General features: G+C 43.2%; 1 protein-coding gene across 1 annotated transcript in view; it reads right to left on the bottom strand.

The window, feature by feature from the left end:
- The window catches only part of USP28 (ubiquitin specific peptidase 28), a 22,664-nt gene extending 7,922 nt beyond the window's left edge, over positions 1–14,742 (bottom strand). The window contains exons 1-16 of the mRNA XM_009582932.1: positions 14,674–14,742; positions 13,201–13,333; positions 11,848–11,959; positions 11,004–11,166; positions 10,010–10,096; positions 9,035–9,172; positions 8,523–8,596; positions 7,921–7,997; positions 7,389–7,537; positions 5,098–5,225; positions 4,840–4,935; positions 3,727–3,927; positions 2,339–2,529; positions 2,027–2,097; positions 1,475–1,703; positions 1,260–1,288 (exon numbers count right to left, since the gene is read on the bottom strand). Of these exons, the coding sequence (XP_009581227.1) occupies positions 1,260–1,288; positions 1,475–1,703; positions 2,027–2,097; positions 2,339–2,529; positions 3,727–3,927; positions 4,840–4,935; positions 5,098–5,225; positions 7,389–7,537; positions 7,921–7,997; positions 8,523–8,596; positions 9,035–9,172; positions 10,010–10,096; positions 11,004–11,166; positions 11,848–11,959; positions 13,201–13,333; positions 14,674–14,742 (1,947 nt within the window). The remainder of the gene's footprint in view (positions 1–1,259; positions 1,289–1,474; positions 1,704–2,026; positions 2,098–2,338; positions 2,530–3,726; positions 3,928–4,839; positions 4,936–5,097; positions 5,226–7,388; positions 7,538–7,920; positions 7,998–8,522; positions 8,597–9,034; positions 9,173–10,009; positions 10,097–11,003; positions 11,167–11,847; positions 11,960–13,200; positions 13,334–14,673) is intronic.
- Between the last annotated feature and the right edge of the window lie 660 nt (positions 14,743–15,402).

The following is a 15,402-nucleotide window of genomic DNA, read 5'->3' as shown; positions in this document are numbered from 1 at the left end:
GCTGAAACTGTCCAACCTCCGAGCCATCATCCTTGTCTGGAAGAAATGCAGGACTGGCTTATAACGGAACACGTAGTAGCAGGACACCACCCTTAGAGACTAAACAAATACGCACTATTATGGAAACCCACAATCAAACTGGCTGAGGGATAAATGGGAAAAAACCCAACTGTCTACTAGCTTTGTAATTTAAGATGATTCATAAGCAAAAGTGCAAAAATAAAGACAAATCTACAGAGCTATCTGAAACAAAAACCAGTTTTGTTCTACCACTGGACAGCATTTATCACAGAGAAATTCCAGAAACAGCGCCCGCCTGCTGATGCAGTAGGTCAGAAATACATCCTTATTCAAGGGCTACCATTGTACAGAGAACAGTATTTACACAGCCAATAGTCGGAAAATTCACAGTTCAGCTGGAGACATCATATCTACAACACTACATAGCACATAAAGGTAGAAAACTGCACGGATTCCATAGAGTGAGTGTCATGCTGGTATTCCTCAGCACTTTTTAGATCTACTTCAGTATTCAGTTTTAAAATAGCACAAAACCCAAGTAGTATCAGCTTTAGACAAGTCTTAAAATTTATCAAAAGCAAATGGCAATTCTCTACACTAGATACTTCTTACGCACCCATTGTAAAAGCAAAGCATCTTCAAAAAAACCAACAAAAATTGCATTAAATAGGGGGGGAAAAAATAATCACGGGTTCATTTCAGAAACGGAACTGTCATAGGAAGCCAGACAAAGAACAACCTCCAGATCCTCATCAGCCATATTTAGCAATGAACAGAATGACAGTTCTCCATTGTTTCTTTCTATTTATTACATCAAAATGAACCACGCGTGAAATTATTAGGTTCTTCTACAGCTGTTTGCCATGTATAGTGCCACGTGCACAATAATTTCTCCACATAACTATTTATACATTGGCACTGCAAACATACTTGCAAGCCTAAGCCACTGTTACCAATAACTCATGCACTAGGGAAGGCTGCATAAAAAAGGAGCCCCGTTTAGGTTCAATATAACGATATCACTAAAAACCAAGCCAATAAGTCAGAAAGTGTGATAAAAATGGGAGAAATAAAGTAGGAGGTGTTTCACATGCCCTTATAAAAGAAACACTGTCATATAAACTATGTAAGTCAAAGTGAAAAACACCAGCAGTAGATGCATGTTGAAAGTGGCAAATGGGGAGCTTGAATATTTACACACACGTTAATAATACATAAAGTACCGTACCTAATCTCACCAGTACAGTTCTTTCTTCAGTTTTCGACCCTATCAGGAATTTAGAGATGAATCGAGTACAGAGCAAATTATTTCACTTCTATCTGGGGTAAAGTTTTTTGTGTAGTCAAAAGACAACTGTGCCAAAGAGAAGCTGAGGAACGTAACGATCATGCAGGCTAGAGAGACACAATAATACACAAATGTCTAATTAACCAGCAGTTTTGGCTCTAGTACCTGCAACAAAGCGGGACACCTTATCATTTATGTACATCAGGCAGTAGGCACTGGCATTCTTCAAGCCTCCGAATGAATCTCTCTCCAATTCCTCCCACGATGATTCCGTCACTGAGATGTCATTGTATTTCAGCCAGCTTTTTCGAGGCTGGTCGTATATGTAGGCCCAGTAGTGACCAGCATTTGCTTGCCCTTCATGTACCAAGACTGCATGCAAACGATAGGGAACCTGCAAGTTCACACGGACATAGTTTTCAGACATACTTTTGGTAAATGAATTTGCCTGACCTCTGTACAAACATTGCAAATACGTTCATAGCTGCAGCCTGGTACCAGACTCTTGATTCACATGGTAAATTTCCTACTAAGCGAGAACCAACTTTTAAGGGAAAAAGCAACAAGATTTTCATAAAGAATCCTTTCTCTGCTTCATCGCAATATTGGGATTTTTTAAAATACAATAAAGTGGACAACTTAAACTGACAGCTACTAACAAAAAACAGTATCAGCAACATCAGTTTAATATTTACCTAACGAAGCTGCATTTCTTACCTGTTGGAGGAGAGGGTCACAGTACATTTGTTCAATGGACAGGTTGATTCTGGTAATAGACTCCTTCAGATCTGCCAAGAACATCACGAATGAGAGAAATACAGAAAAACTAAGGACTACTCATCAGGCTATTCTGGCCCCTTTCACTTCAAAAAGTTTGAAGCCATGCAGGAACTATCAAATACACTTAACACCAGGGCTGAAGCCTGCACAAGATTAGTCGCAGGTCAGGATGTATCCAGTTGAAGCAACAGAGGGGAAACCAGGATGGCGTTCAGCAGAAAAATCACAACAAATATACTTGGGGCCAACCTTGCACATCTTGTTCAATCTCGTTTCTCCACCGCTGCAGACACGACCGAACAAGGTTCAGCTCTTCCTCGGAAACCACGTGAGGAGCTGGACATGCAGACGTTTCTGCTGGCGAACCAGAAGGCTGGAGCCGCGTACTCGATTTCTGCTGCGGCGAGGGATTTGCCAAAAAGAAAGCTGCATCTTCAGTCCTACCGTCCTTCCTTTCTAGTACGCTGTGAAGCAAAACCCAAGAGTAGTGGATAGGTTTTTCAATCTTTCTCTCTTTTTTTTTTTTGTTCTCTTTTTGGAAAACAATATGAAATAAACCAAGCAAAAATTGCTCCAGAGCCAGAGAAGGATTTCTCTTCCAGGACGGTACAAAACGTAAAGAGAACAAGTACACTGAAATGTACTTCTACCTTAACAGATGAATTAAAATATAGGACAAATAAAAGCTAAAATTCTTACAGAACCCTGTAAGCACAGATCCACAATGAGCAATTCTAAAAATTCCTTCCCTTACTACTAAGAAACTCATGTATTTACTCAGCTTAATTTAGAGTGGAAACCAACCATGGTGGCCAGGTTTGTAATAATCCAATATTGCAGTAATTTACTGGTTGATGAAGCAAAAAAATTAGTAGCCTAACCAAAAAGAGCACATAATTTAACTCAGAATTGCTGCTTAGACAAGGAATATGGTGATGCTTTTGGAAAAGGAAAAAGAATAGACTAGATGCAATGTTACATTTACACAAACAGAACCAAATTAGGAGCAAAGTAGCGACTGACTACTTGCACAGGCATTCATACATTACAGCATCATGCTCACAAGTGCTCAGATAAACAATCCACTTTTAGAATCATAGAATCATTTAGGTTGGAAAAGACCTTTGAGATCATCGAGTCCAACCGTTAACCTAGCACTGCCAAGTACACCACTACGCCATGTCCCTAAGCACCACATCTATACGTCTTTTAAATACCCCCAGGGATGATGACTCAACCACGTCCCCGGGCAGCCTGTTCCAAGGCTTGATAACCCTTGCAGTGAAGAAATTGTTCCTCATGTCCAATCTAAACCTCCCCTGGTGCAACTTGAGGCCGTTCCCTCTCGTCCTATGGCTTGTTACTTGGGAGAAGAGACGGACCCCCACCTCGCTACAACCTCCTTTCAGGCAGTTGTAGAGCGCGACGAGGTCTCCCCTCAGCCTCCTCTTCTCCAGATTAAACAGTCCCAGTTCCCTCAGCTGCTCCTCATCAGACTTGTTCTCCAGACCCTTCACCAGCTTCGTCGCCCTTCTCTGGACACGCTCCAGCACCTCAATGTCCTTCTTGTAGTGAGGAGCCCAAATTTTAGAATGCAAACCAGGACCATTTAGCTGAAAGGCAAAGTGTTCTCCTACGAATTATTTTTATTTCTGTTTACTAACCCATTCGGCTGTGAAAGCACGTCCAAAACAGGAGGCTCGGCTTGGGGCTGCAAGAGTGTTGTCTGAGAGCCCTGAGCAGAAGAAACAACTGGCTTTGTAGCGATGAATTCGAGAACATACTGGAGCATGTCGGGCAGCGGAAAGCGGGCCGGGCCAGAGCCGTATTTCATGTACCTACAGAAAAAAGCAAGATGTTGCATGAATGTGACTGTTTGGTTAAACATGAAGGGACCACAGAAGAGCAACGGAAGAAAACTCCCTGGTTGGGATGCAGACAGTTTAACCAGTGAAGGAAGGAAGGGAAAAACCCAGGTGATGCAAGGGGACGCAGGCACCACCTCCCCGCAGCGGACCTTGAAAGCCTTGAGGCTGCGGGGCACTGCTCAGCAGCAGCCAAAGCACTGGTGTGCTATCAGCACTGTTTTAGTCACAAAAACAAACCGGCTGCTGTGGAGACAATTACCTCCATCCCAGCCAGACCCCATAGGATGCTACACATGGGCCTAAATATAAACTGTTTTCATGGCACCCACCAGAACCCCAGCAAGCACAGATACCACCTGGGCTACTGCGACACCTCTTTGCCTGCCTCTTGTTTACAGAACTGACATTTTAAAAATAAAAACTGTAAGCAAATTTAATGCTGATTAAAAGGACTTTTACACAAAGAACGTGGAAAATGAAATCTTCTGGTTGTCCACAAACCAGATCTTTGCTATCGATCTCCTTCCTTCCCCAATAAATAATGCCAAATGCTAAGCTGGAGGGGACATCTAATATAAAAAATAACATAGATTCTTTTTAATGTATTACCGGGCTTCCTCACTGAAACTTGCCAACACAGCTGACAGTGACTATTGTACTATTTAAAGAATTTACTCTTGTAACAGCATCAGTAACATTCAGAAACCATCAAAATTACGAGTTTGTTTTTGAAAACACACTTCCTCACGCCACACTTCCCAGAACAAACGCAGTTCTGTTTGTCCTTCCTCTACAAGCTTCTCTTCTATTGGAAAGCTCATTTGAAAGGAAGCATTTGCACGTTCCCACAGGGCACAAAAATAAAGCTAGCTGACTACTTACCTTTCCAGTTTCTGCTGCAGAATCACCATTTTCTCCTTCAATCTCTTCATTTCTTCTCTCTTCCTCTGAATAAGCTCTTTACTGCCGTAGAGGTACCTAAAGAGAGAGCCCCGCCACATGAGATTTGTTGACTTCTAACATCCACAATCTTTCACAAATATTTTAGAATCCTTCCTTGCTCACCCATACGACCTTTTTAATTTCTTTAATTACAATAAAGCAATAGCTTTAAACGTACCGTACAACAGAAAAACTCACCTGTCCATATAAATAGTCTGGGGAAATTCTAGCTTGGTGTGAATTTTCTCTGGCTGTCCTAGTGACTGATTGAACTCAAATCGGGAGAGTTCAAAGGTCAGTACTGGTGGGAGTTTTGTAAACCAGCGCTGTAACAAAAGCAGAAATGCCCCCAAAGGGACTTGTTTTAAGATGACTGCTAAACGGCACATTTTAGACCGATCCTAAATGATTTTAGACTGATGCTAAATGTCTGTTTGTCTTTAAATACTGATTTAGTATAGATTTTGTTTATGGAGTGACTTGTCAGAAAGCCAAATTTTACAAGATTAAAGTTTGCGCTTCCATTTTACATTTTTACCGTGAAAAAGCCTCGTAATAGCTCTCAGAAAGTTACTTTTCATTGCCTGATGCATCCAGCTTGATGGATTATTAACGGGTCCAGCACTGAATTTTACAAAATTAGCAGACACTATACAAACTCTGGATGTCAGCTAAGAGCCTCCAAGAGAGTTCTTTTCTAATGTAGGTCACATGCAATGATGAAGAACAAAACACAAGTCCTTAAGGAGTACCTGATTCCTTATCCTCTCCCAGTCTATTTACAGGCTATTCAATTTAGGAGATTCAGAGAAGAAAACCACTTTCTCTACGTTTCATACACTGTTTCAAAGAGCTATGCTGAAAGAAAAATTCTAGTTGAATTTACACTTCCTCTCTCTCCTCCTAGGTTCACAAATACTTCCAGCATCCACTGCCTCCACCTACCTTAGCATGGCACCACCCAGACAACGCTCCCGGCTGGACTCAGGATGAGCACACTAAGCTCATTTTTCTTTGCAGGCTTCATGTCAGATGTCCTGCCACAATAAATCTGCCCCACACCAAAGTGCAACAGCACATTTGTAGATCTGAAATACTTACAATGAAGGTGTATTTTTTAAATTATTTTAAAAAAACTTTGGAAGGAAATGGCCAGGTAGCAGAGCTTTTTGAGAAGAAGCCCAATCTTCAGAACAAGAGAACATAAAAACAGAGAAGGAATGATATACACACCTATTATCTAGGAGAAATATCAGTTCTCGTTAACCCCACTGATGCTTTGAGCTTCAGTACGCTCACCTACGTTCTCAAAAGACAAAATGCACCCTATTCTCTATGTCCCCTACCATGCAGTCCTCTAGCAACGACATCCTAGGAAGTGAAATTACGATGCAGAGTTTTTCCAGTCACATTTCTTAGCAATAAAGCCAGAGCCTTTTCCTTCTATCCGTCCAGACAAAGAATGATTAAAACACCTCCACGATTAGTGCAATTTCCCTTATCTTTCAGACAAGGATTTGGAGGAACTGAAAAGCTTGGATTGAAAAGAACCTGCCCGGTGAGCTTCCTACGTCCCTTTGTCTCTGGCACCAGCCTACACCAGTTTCACCTACATCTGCTGTAAACGCATTTGAACAGCTTCAGGCAGGAACTAGGAAAGCCAGAAACAAACATTTGAGTCCAGTCGGACAGAGCTTACCTGCCCAAGACTTCATTTCTCCTTTGCTAGTTTAAACCACAGCAATGCATTTTTCAGACGTTCTCATAAAACTGAAATACCTTTTCCTGCCCCCTCTACACCAGACACCTTTGCAAATTTCTTAATGTTATTTCCCAGTCTTTCTCTAAGCTAACTTCTCAGCTGCTCTTACACATGTAGGATGCTGAACGTAATGGTAGACCTTTGCCTTCTACTTCGCCGCAACTAAGTATTTTATGATTGGTTCGTGATTCGTGAGATTTTAAAAAAAAAAAAAAGAAAAAAAAAAAGGAGAAAAAAAATCAGCACAGTTGGAAGATAAGAGTGAAAATGAGAAGGAAAAAACCACACACTGTAATAGGGAGAAAGATACAAATTCCAAATGGCATACCATAGAGTTAAGCACTGTACTTTTACCCTCCGAAAATATGGAGGCAGTGGTTCTCCCCCTACTCAGGTACAGGTAGGCTTCAACAGAAAGAGAGAGACTTTATCACACTTGCATCAGAAGCAGATGTTTACCTTTTTAACTTAAAACAAACTCCTCAAACTGCTTATATAGGACAACACATCTTTACAAATAAGCAAAGACTAGTGTCTCGCCATGTAACACTAACATACATTTATGCGCGATTCCAGATATCCAGAAAAAATTTCCCCCAAATTTTTAGGGAATGTTTACAATTGCCATTTAACGTTATCAAAATATACTGAGACACCCCTGTGCTATATGCGTTGCATTTTTCTGCGGCAGGCAACCAAAAGCTCAAAAACAAAACATAAAACTAACCTCCTGTCCATACTTCACTGACTGAGATGCTGTCGCCTCGTCCATCTCCCCCTCCACCATGGCTCCTTCCAAGCACTCATTCAAGTTTCGATAACCATTTACCTGAAGGGGATACTGCCCAAAGGCTTCAATCTTCGAAAAGGTATTGCCTGGATGATGGAAACGATACAAAACCCATGAACTAACTTAGGAGAACAAAAAACTCTGGTTAACTCAAGAGCTTGTTGTCAGCACCAGTTAGAGGCGCTATGTGCAAGAACCGAACCGCATACAGCTCTCTGTATGCACATCTGTCAGGGTAAGCCTCCTTATAAACAAGTGCTTTCAAATTCATGAGCACTTGCAAGCATCGAATGTTTTCAGAAGACAGACTTTATAAATGCTACAGACAATTTTATCAAGAAGACTATTTGCAAGTTTAAAGAACTAGGCAACTTCATCAGGAATGTGCAACAAAATCCGGTGTCATCACTGCTATAAATCAAAACAGTCAAAGGAGTTAAAAAGTGAATCTACCAAACCCTTCACTCACCCTCATGGACACCCTCAGTCAAGAAAGTCCCGTAGAAAAGTTGTACCATTGGGTTTTCAGATTTGTCCCCAGGGCTCCTGTTTCAGAAAGAAAAAGCACACATTCGTTTGCAGCTGTAGGCTGCAAAAAAGCCCCAAGCCATAATCTAAGCCTCTGCTTGGCAATCTTCCTACAGTCAAAAGTAAAGTTTCCTATCCGAACACAGAACCCAGAGGAAGCGTCTCATCTGTTTCCATACTCAAAAGCACGTTATAACACTTACACTGGCAAGGAAGGGGGGAAAAAAAAAAAGTTAAAGCACTACCTTTGGAAATGCAGTTCAAAAAAACCCAGATCTTTCATATACACCGGTTCTGCTGAGTTACCCTAAAAAGACTATTTATTCTGCAGGCCATATCGGCAATAAAGTCGAATGTACAGAAAATGTACATATAACACTCCAAAAGCATATTTCGAGCTTAAGGAGCATCATCCTCAGTAAACAAAAAACTCTCATTTACTCAAAATTTTCACGTAAAGCCCTCTCGTTTATTAAGGCGTTGCATTTAAAATCTGTTTCTCCTCAGTGTCAGGTCAAACTCCCGAGATCACAAAAAACTCACTTGACATTCACAGCAAGCTGGAACGCATCCTCCAGCCAGTCCAGTAGTTTGTGTGTAAATTCACTCACATCTTGCTAGAAGAGAGACCAAAGTCGAGAGTCAAACGTAATACCAACCAGAAAGCGTTTTCACGGTCTACTGGTTTCACAAACCTACTGGAACACAACCCGACTGGTATTGCTGTACCTACCCAGCTGAAAGAAGTGTGAAACTGAAGTGCTGTGCTGATTTAGACCGATAATGAACACTCTGCTCATCTGAAAACTAGATCAGAGGAAATTATTGCGATCGCTACCCAACTACCCAGATGGCACTGGGTAGAGCACTGTTACACTGGCTGTTTAATTAGCAAGCACGTACATTTCCCCTAAATGACACAGGGACAGCTGCTTGTCAGTTGACAAACATGGGAAGAGGCCTCTGAAAGTAATAGCAGGATGAAGCAAAATAGGATTGCCGTGGCTGCAAGTGCTGTTTTGAAGAAAGCAAAAGGCTTTTTAATGCGGTTTTACCTGCTGTTCTTCAGCGGATCTAAACGCATCCCTCAAGAGTTCCAGTGCTGCAGAAGGGTCTACAAACTTACGACGTGTCCCCAGCATTAAAGCAAACAGACACTGAAGTTCTTGCATGAATGCAATATTTCTTTTTCCCTGCATTGCAAAAAGAAGAAAAGCCAAACCCTTCCTGCAACTCAAAAACAGCAGCATCTTAAAACAAATAGAATACTACATGCACATACCTTAAGAGGTACGCTAACAGCCAAGGAAACAGGAGACATTAAAAAGGACAAAAGCAGAAAGACATGCAGTGTCATTTCTTGGAAGCAATCTGGTCTCCCGATGGATGCATGGGAGAAAAAATTTAACCGAAACAAAACCTTTAGAGAAAAGAGTGCCAAAAGTAATAATTGCTACAACAGAAAGCAAAACCCGGTGAATTTAAGAATTTATTCTGTCTGCACTTTGGGTTTTTAGAGCATCAAGAGCACACGTGAAAGCAAGTAAAACAAAGTCTCTTAAATGGCGGTGGCCACAAGCTAGAATGATATAACATGCGAAGGATAATTCTATGTATGCCTTTTTCTCTAAATAATTTTTAAGCACCTTCTGATGACCGCTCTCAGAAACTACTGGGGCTAGAGGGACCTTCAGACTGGCCCAAATACCAGTTCTTCTATGGCGCAGGCAAACAAATGAACAAGCTGGAGCTAACAAAGAAGATTTACGGGACAAATTTCTCCCCGCACCACAGTTAGAAAGAAGCTCTAGAGGAAAGCTTTACGAGAAGCATCTGATTTTTTTTCTACAGTGGTTCTGTCTTTGCAAAGTATTTCCCAAATCTGTCTTTAACGCAGCCTGACAATTTGAAAGCCATTAACGTAGGCACAGGAGTCTCAGATGGCCCCAAATTAAATCTGCTTAGAGAAAGAGCAGATCAGTATACCACAAAAGAGGGAAACTTTACAGTGTTACTCGATGAAAACTTACAGTGCGACTACGACAACTTTCAAGCACATTTTGTGGGAGGGAGTACCCAAGGACCAGCCTCCGAAATTCTGGCAACTGAAACAGAGACTGAAAGAGAAGGAGAGGTAAAGACCAGTCAGCATCTGCGAGGATTTGACTCACTGCAATTTGATGCCCCGTTGTCACTCTTTTACTCAACAGCTTTTCTGTTAATTCCTAATTCTTCGATGGCCTTGTGTTACCAAATAAACATTTGCGAAGTGAGCAGTCTACGTGCTGGACCAGCACATTCGTACCCACCAAAGAACAAAATCTCATCCTGCCGTTTCTAGGGTGTATATAACCATTTTAGGAAAGAATATTCTATTCTGCATAGGCAAGCTTAGAGAAAACATCCAGGAACAAGTCACAGCGAGAAAGGAGCCCATTTGAAGCTTTCTTACTTCCTCTCAAAGCTGGAGACATATGATTGATTAACGTCTATCTCCTGACGTGAAATGGTTGGAAGAGACAACTCTACCCAGTTCCACTTATTGCTGTCTCATCTTGTTTAGGTTATCGCTAATAATACATGCTGCCTCGTTGCTTATTCGTTCCAGCATCTATGCCAGTGTATTCCATTAGCTGGAATATGATACACCATGTATTATGGAGCCAACAATAACCGCAGTAAAATTAAATTATCAGTTCACTTTGCCAGTCAAGCTTCTGTCATTCAGTAAGCATTTGGACGTCGCTGCACCAAAAAAACCCTACCTAGGTGCACGCAGATTATATGTATCTATATCTATTTTTAGGCAAAGTCTATTCAGCTGCTCTCTGGCTCCTTCTGTGCATGCCCAGAGTAAATCACAATCGTATCAAATAAAAACACAAGTCTCATTTGAGCACGGTCACATTCATTCATCTGCATACGATGACCACTTCACAGAGCTGTTGCGTATTTAATTCTAACTGAGAAACATTTTGACTCCGGGACCGCAGCAATTCCAGAAGAACTTTTCTATCACATTACCTGTATGACAGCGCTAAACCAACATGTATTTCCAATATTTTTCATTCCAACGGGCCAGTCACCCGCTCTTCTCCAGTCATTCTGCTTGGGGTTCTCTCCCCAGACTTCACAGCGTTTCCTTTTGGGGCGACTTTTGTTTTCAGCAGAATGCGCTTCCTGCGGTCTGTCACAAAAGATGCACACCGTGCTGTAAAACACCATCTCACAACGATTCTCGAGAAGTACGGGAATCGTACTCCTCTCTAGTCACAAGCGGGGCACCAGAGCCGGCCGCTGCTGGGTGATACCCAGCGCAACAGGCAACAGATGTCTTATCTGACTCCAGAAAGGTTTCAACTCTCAAGTGAGGTGGATGGAAAACATGCCTGCAAGATGATTTGGAACGATGGAAGAAGGTAATAAGATATGCGTGTTTTTCTTCATGAACCAGCCGCATGCAAAATTGGTGCCCTCAGTCATTATTGGAGGCAAATCCAACCCACGGTAAAAAGGAGACAGCTACGTAGTGGACTGGTGCGAGCTGAATCGACACGTGAGATTTCAAGGTGCTTCTTCAACAGCTGCCATAATGCCAGCACAGCATCCTTTTGTGTGGCACGTCAGCAACAGCAGCAGGGCTTGAATAAGCCACAACTACACCTGCTTTTCTATTTCAACCATCACTTTGCCGTGCTGCCCCAGAAGTAACGGTCAGCTACCCAGAAGGCAATAATGCCCCACGCACCGTCTAAAAAAGCAGTAGGTATACATCCGGTAGGTGATTTACGTTTGTTTTGCAGTTACCAGCTTAAGAATCCTCTTATGATACCAGGGAAAACCAAAACCGATTTACGGACCCACTGACCTTTCAGCAGCGTCTCTGTCCGCAGCCTGAGCTTTTGGCGATTCCAGTGGTCTGAAGCCGTCGACTGCGTGGAGGTCATCTTTGTTGTTAGGGGTAAGTGCAGTAGTAACATCTAGAAGCGGAGGCAGCATTCTGATCAGTTTTCCCCCAGGAGCAGGCAAACGTTTTCTTTAAAAGGAACTTCTAGAAAATGTTACACCTCACAAATACGATTTTTCAGTTGATAGAGCGTAATTTTCTAGCTCAAGTTTTAAATACAAATCCTCGTAGCTTGGATCATGCTAGGAAACCTAAAAAGCCATTGAGTGGGCTGGATGAGGAGAACAGGACAGACCGTGCAGCTGTGTACTGGCCAGATTTCCTTGCACCCAAACTCAGAGCTTGAGGGAACATTTCAAATCTCGTGAAATAACGGAACAGGAACATCAACTGCCGCTTGTATGTGCTGTGCTGTGCAATGCAGTGCTGACAACTGATGCTGTTCAAGAAATAAAGGATTTCAATAAAATCACACAGAATCGCCTTCCTCCACTCCTGTCAGGATGCTCAGCTACGAGCATCATGTACTAGCTACGTAGGAAAGAAGGAGAAAGGAAACTGAGTAGCTCTGGAAGAGGTGGAAGCCTTACACAGTGGAACAAGGGGCAGCCGCGCTGTTCCGGGTGTTGCTTCAAAGCTCCCAGCACAGATTTTTGGCCTGGTGAACTTGTCCGGTGACAGTATCATTTGGGAAAGCTCCAGTTAATAGATGTGTCATTAGCAAAAAGGCTTAAAGAAACTATTCTCAACTACCTCAGACTACAATCACACTTTTCACTTCTAAGTGTACCAAACTGACGGCCCGCTTTTGCCAACACCTGTAAGAGTTATGAAAACATTTTTCAGGTAGTCAAATTGCCAGCTCAAACAACATTTTAAGTTTTCATGAAAATATGATAGGAAACGCTTAATTTGCCTGCTCTTCCAGCAGATGCTGTTGGAAAGAAATGTATGATCCTTGACAGGGATTCAGTTCGCTATTCTGCTCGCTCTGCTTTAGGAGCTTTCTGGGTTTTCTGTGTCAGCCAAGACCAGCTGATAAAAAACCGATAGCTTTGTAACTATGATGCATCACCTACAAACACTATTAAAACACTATTAAGTCACTTTCCTTTCGGATGCAGCTCTCCTTCACCAGGAAGGTTTAATTCCCTGGGCTGTCCCATGGCAAGCGGCGAGTACTGGCAAAATCAGAACAGCGCCAGGACAGGAGCCGGAGGGATTCACTGGCAGAAGCAGGGAGGACCGATACTTCCCCTTTTGGCTCAGGCCGAAACACGCGAAACCTTAAGGGTGAGCAGAGACACCACTTACTTCGTGGGAGCCGTTTGCCCACAGCGCTCCCTTCCCAAGCGGACGGCTCTGCAGCAGCCGCGTCCTGAGCCGGCTCCTGAGCGTGCTCCTCCGTCAGGAAGGTGACTGCTTCCATTAGGTCTCCATTAGCAGCCTGGCGGAACGATAGGGGAAAAAAATCCACAGTGCCAGGGTTACTCCATCTACATTTGCGTGACAGTTGATGCATCTGCGGTAGAGATAGGCACACCGCCACCAACTTTGCTTTCCCTGGCCCACGGGAGAGAGCTATCTGTTGGTGACAAGCAGTAGTAAAAAATGAAAATAACGAAGGCTTGAATTTCTCTGTCGGAAAGCACTTTGGCTTTCTTACTAGGACAATATAGACTCCATTAACTAATTTCATTTCCCTCACAAGAGATTCGAGTACTCGCAGGAGACCTGAAGCACGACAGGTAACTTTGCCACCGGGAGAGACTCACAGGAATCAAACTCTCCGTAGATTTCAAGACATACGTCTCTTACTGAGCTAAGGCTTTCTTCAGACCATCACTATGGGCTAAACTCCTTCAAATTTATTCTAACATTTTCTGGACATTACTTCTCGCTGAAACATTCAAGAATTTCTTTAAACAAGCCTCTTTGTATATTTTTCAGCACAGCCCACATCCTGCTGCTACATCTCAAGAGGACGGACGGTGTCTGATGATGCCAGACTGATGCGGCTGCAGCCGGTTTAACGCTATAATTTATAAATACCGAAACTTGCACTATGAGGAGGAATCTTTCCAGGTAAACGTTGCTTCTGCAAGTGCCTGAGATTCCTGTGTCCCTTCGCTTTGGAGCAAAGATGACTGTTCTCGTGATGGGCAAGACAACCACCAGCCGCAAAGCTACCGATGTTACTGCAGCTGTCCAGAACTCCTGAAGCAGTTTACATGGAGAAAAACCTACTCTGACCCTCTAAGTTTGTGTTTACCGTAATGCAGGGATAACAGCCCCGTAGGAGCAAAACTTCCAGGAAACGTTTACAATGTTTTAGCATAGCACGTGCTGCTGCAGCACAGATTTTAAGGTCTACTGTTAGAAAAACGAACTGTTCTCAACTTAGCGTGGGGTTTTTGTTTCAGATGTGGATGAACACACCGAACCCAAAAACCGCACGTTCCCTGCTGACACCAACAAGCGCTGGCCTCACATACCTGTTTGCCTCACCGGTACACCTGAATGCAGCACAAGCGAGGGGCAGAAAAACAGGGGAGGATTTACCCTTCACCTCCCACACAAACCAAATTGTTCCACGCAGCGCACACTGTATCGCTTTCACAGGCCACGCACCGACTATTTTAGCGAGGACTAGCTCATTATCAGCCCACAGACACGCCAGCGAACATCCGACCCGTGCATTACGTTTTGAGAGAGCCTGAACTTGCCTGACTTTGGGGACAAATTCAGAGGTCTCCTTTCCACAGAACAATGACAACAGGCACAAACCTTTAGAGCCGCATGAAGGAAAGCTGAATCTTGAATTCCTGTGATCTCTTTCAGCTGGTTTAAAAGCATCTGGCAATCCTACATGCAAGAAATAAAGAAAGCTCATGTGAAAAGGCAACCAGGACAGACATCAAGCTGTTTCTGCAAGGCTTGCCAAGGGCTCACCGGAGTATTGCTTCTTTCTTTCCTTTTTACTGACAGAATGACACAAAAACCCGGTCACACTTGCCTGATGGTAATACCAACATCAGCTTGAACATCGTACTCAATTTTTTCTTCCCTAAATATACAGACTAACATTCAATCCGTTGTGTTCTCACGAGCACGTTGGCAGGCCTGAGAGGAAACGCTATTCCCCCCGTCGGATGCACCGCACCTGCGGTGGGAACGGGCTCCCCTCCCCCAGACAGCAGCGGCATGTGCAGCGGGACATATAAGGAGGCCGCACGCTCTCAGGGCATCGGCGAGGGGCTATTTTAAGTCTGGCCGCACATGCCATTTGTGCACGTCATTTCTCACTGACAATAAGGTGTCAGAATAAGGGCCCGAGAGGCTGCTATCACTTCTCCTTCCCCCACCAGGCAGGCAACTCGAGGTTTGGCGAGACACTCGCTCTAGGCTCTGAGCCACGGCCATCAACATATTCTTTGACCGGTTCAACTACTTAAAAAAAATGATTACAGAAATGTTCTTTAACAGGCTTATCAAATCTTTGCAGCCTTGGCTTAC

The sequence above is a fragment of the Fulmarus glacialis genome, unplaced genomic scaffold (genome assembly GCF_000690835.1).
Source record: "Fulmarus glacialis isolate BGI_N327 unplaced genomic scaffold, ASM69083v1 scaffold29378, whole genome shotgun sequence".
In the NCBI taxonomy this organism is placed as follows: domain Eukaryota; kingdom Metazoa; phylum Chordata; class Aves; order Procellariiformes; family Procellariidae; genus Fulmarus; species Fulmarus glacialis.
Note: the sequence above shows the minus strand (reverse complement) of the source record. Positions and strands in the feature narration are given on the sequence as shown.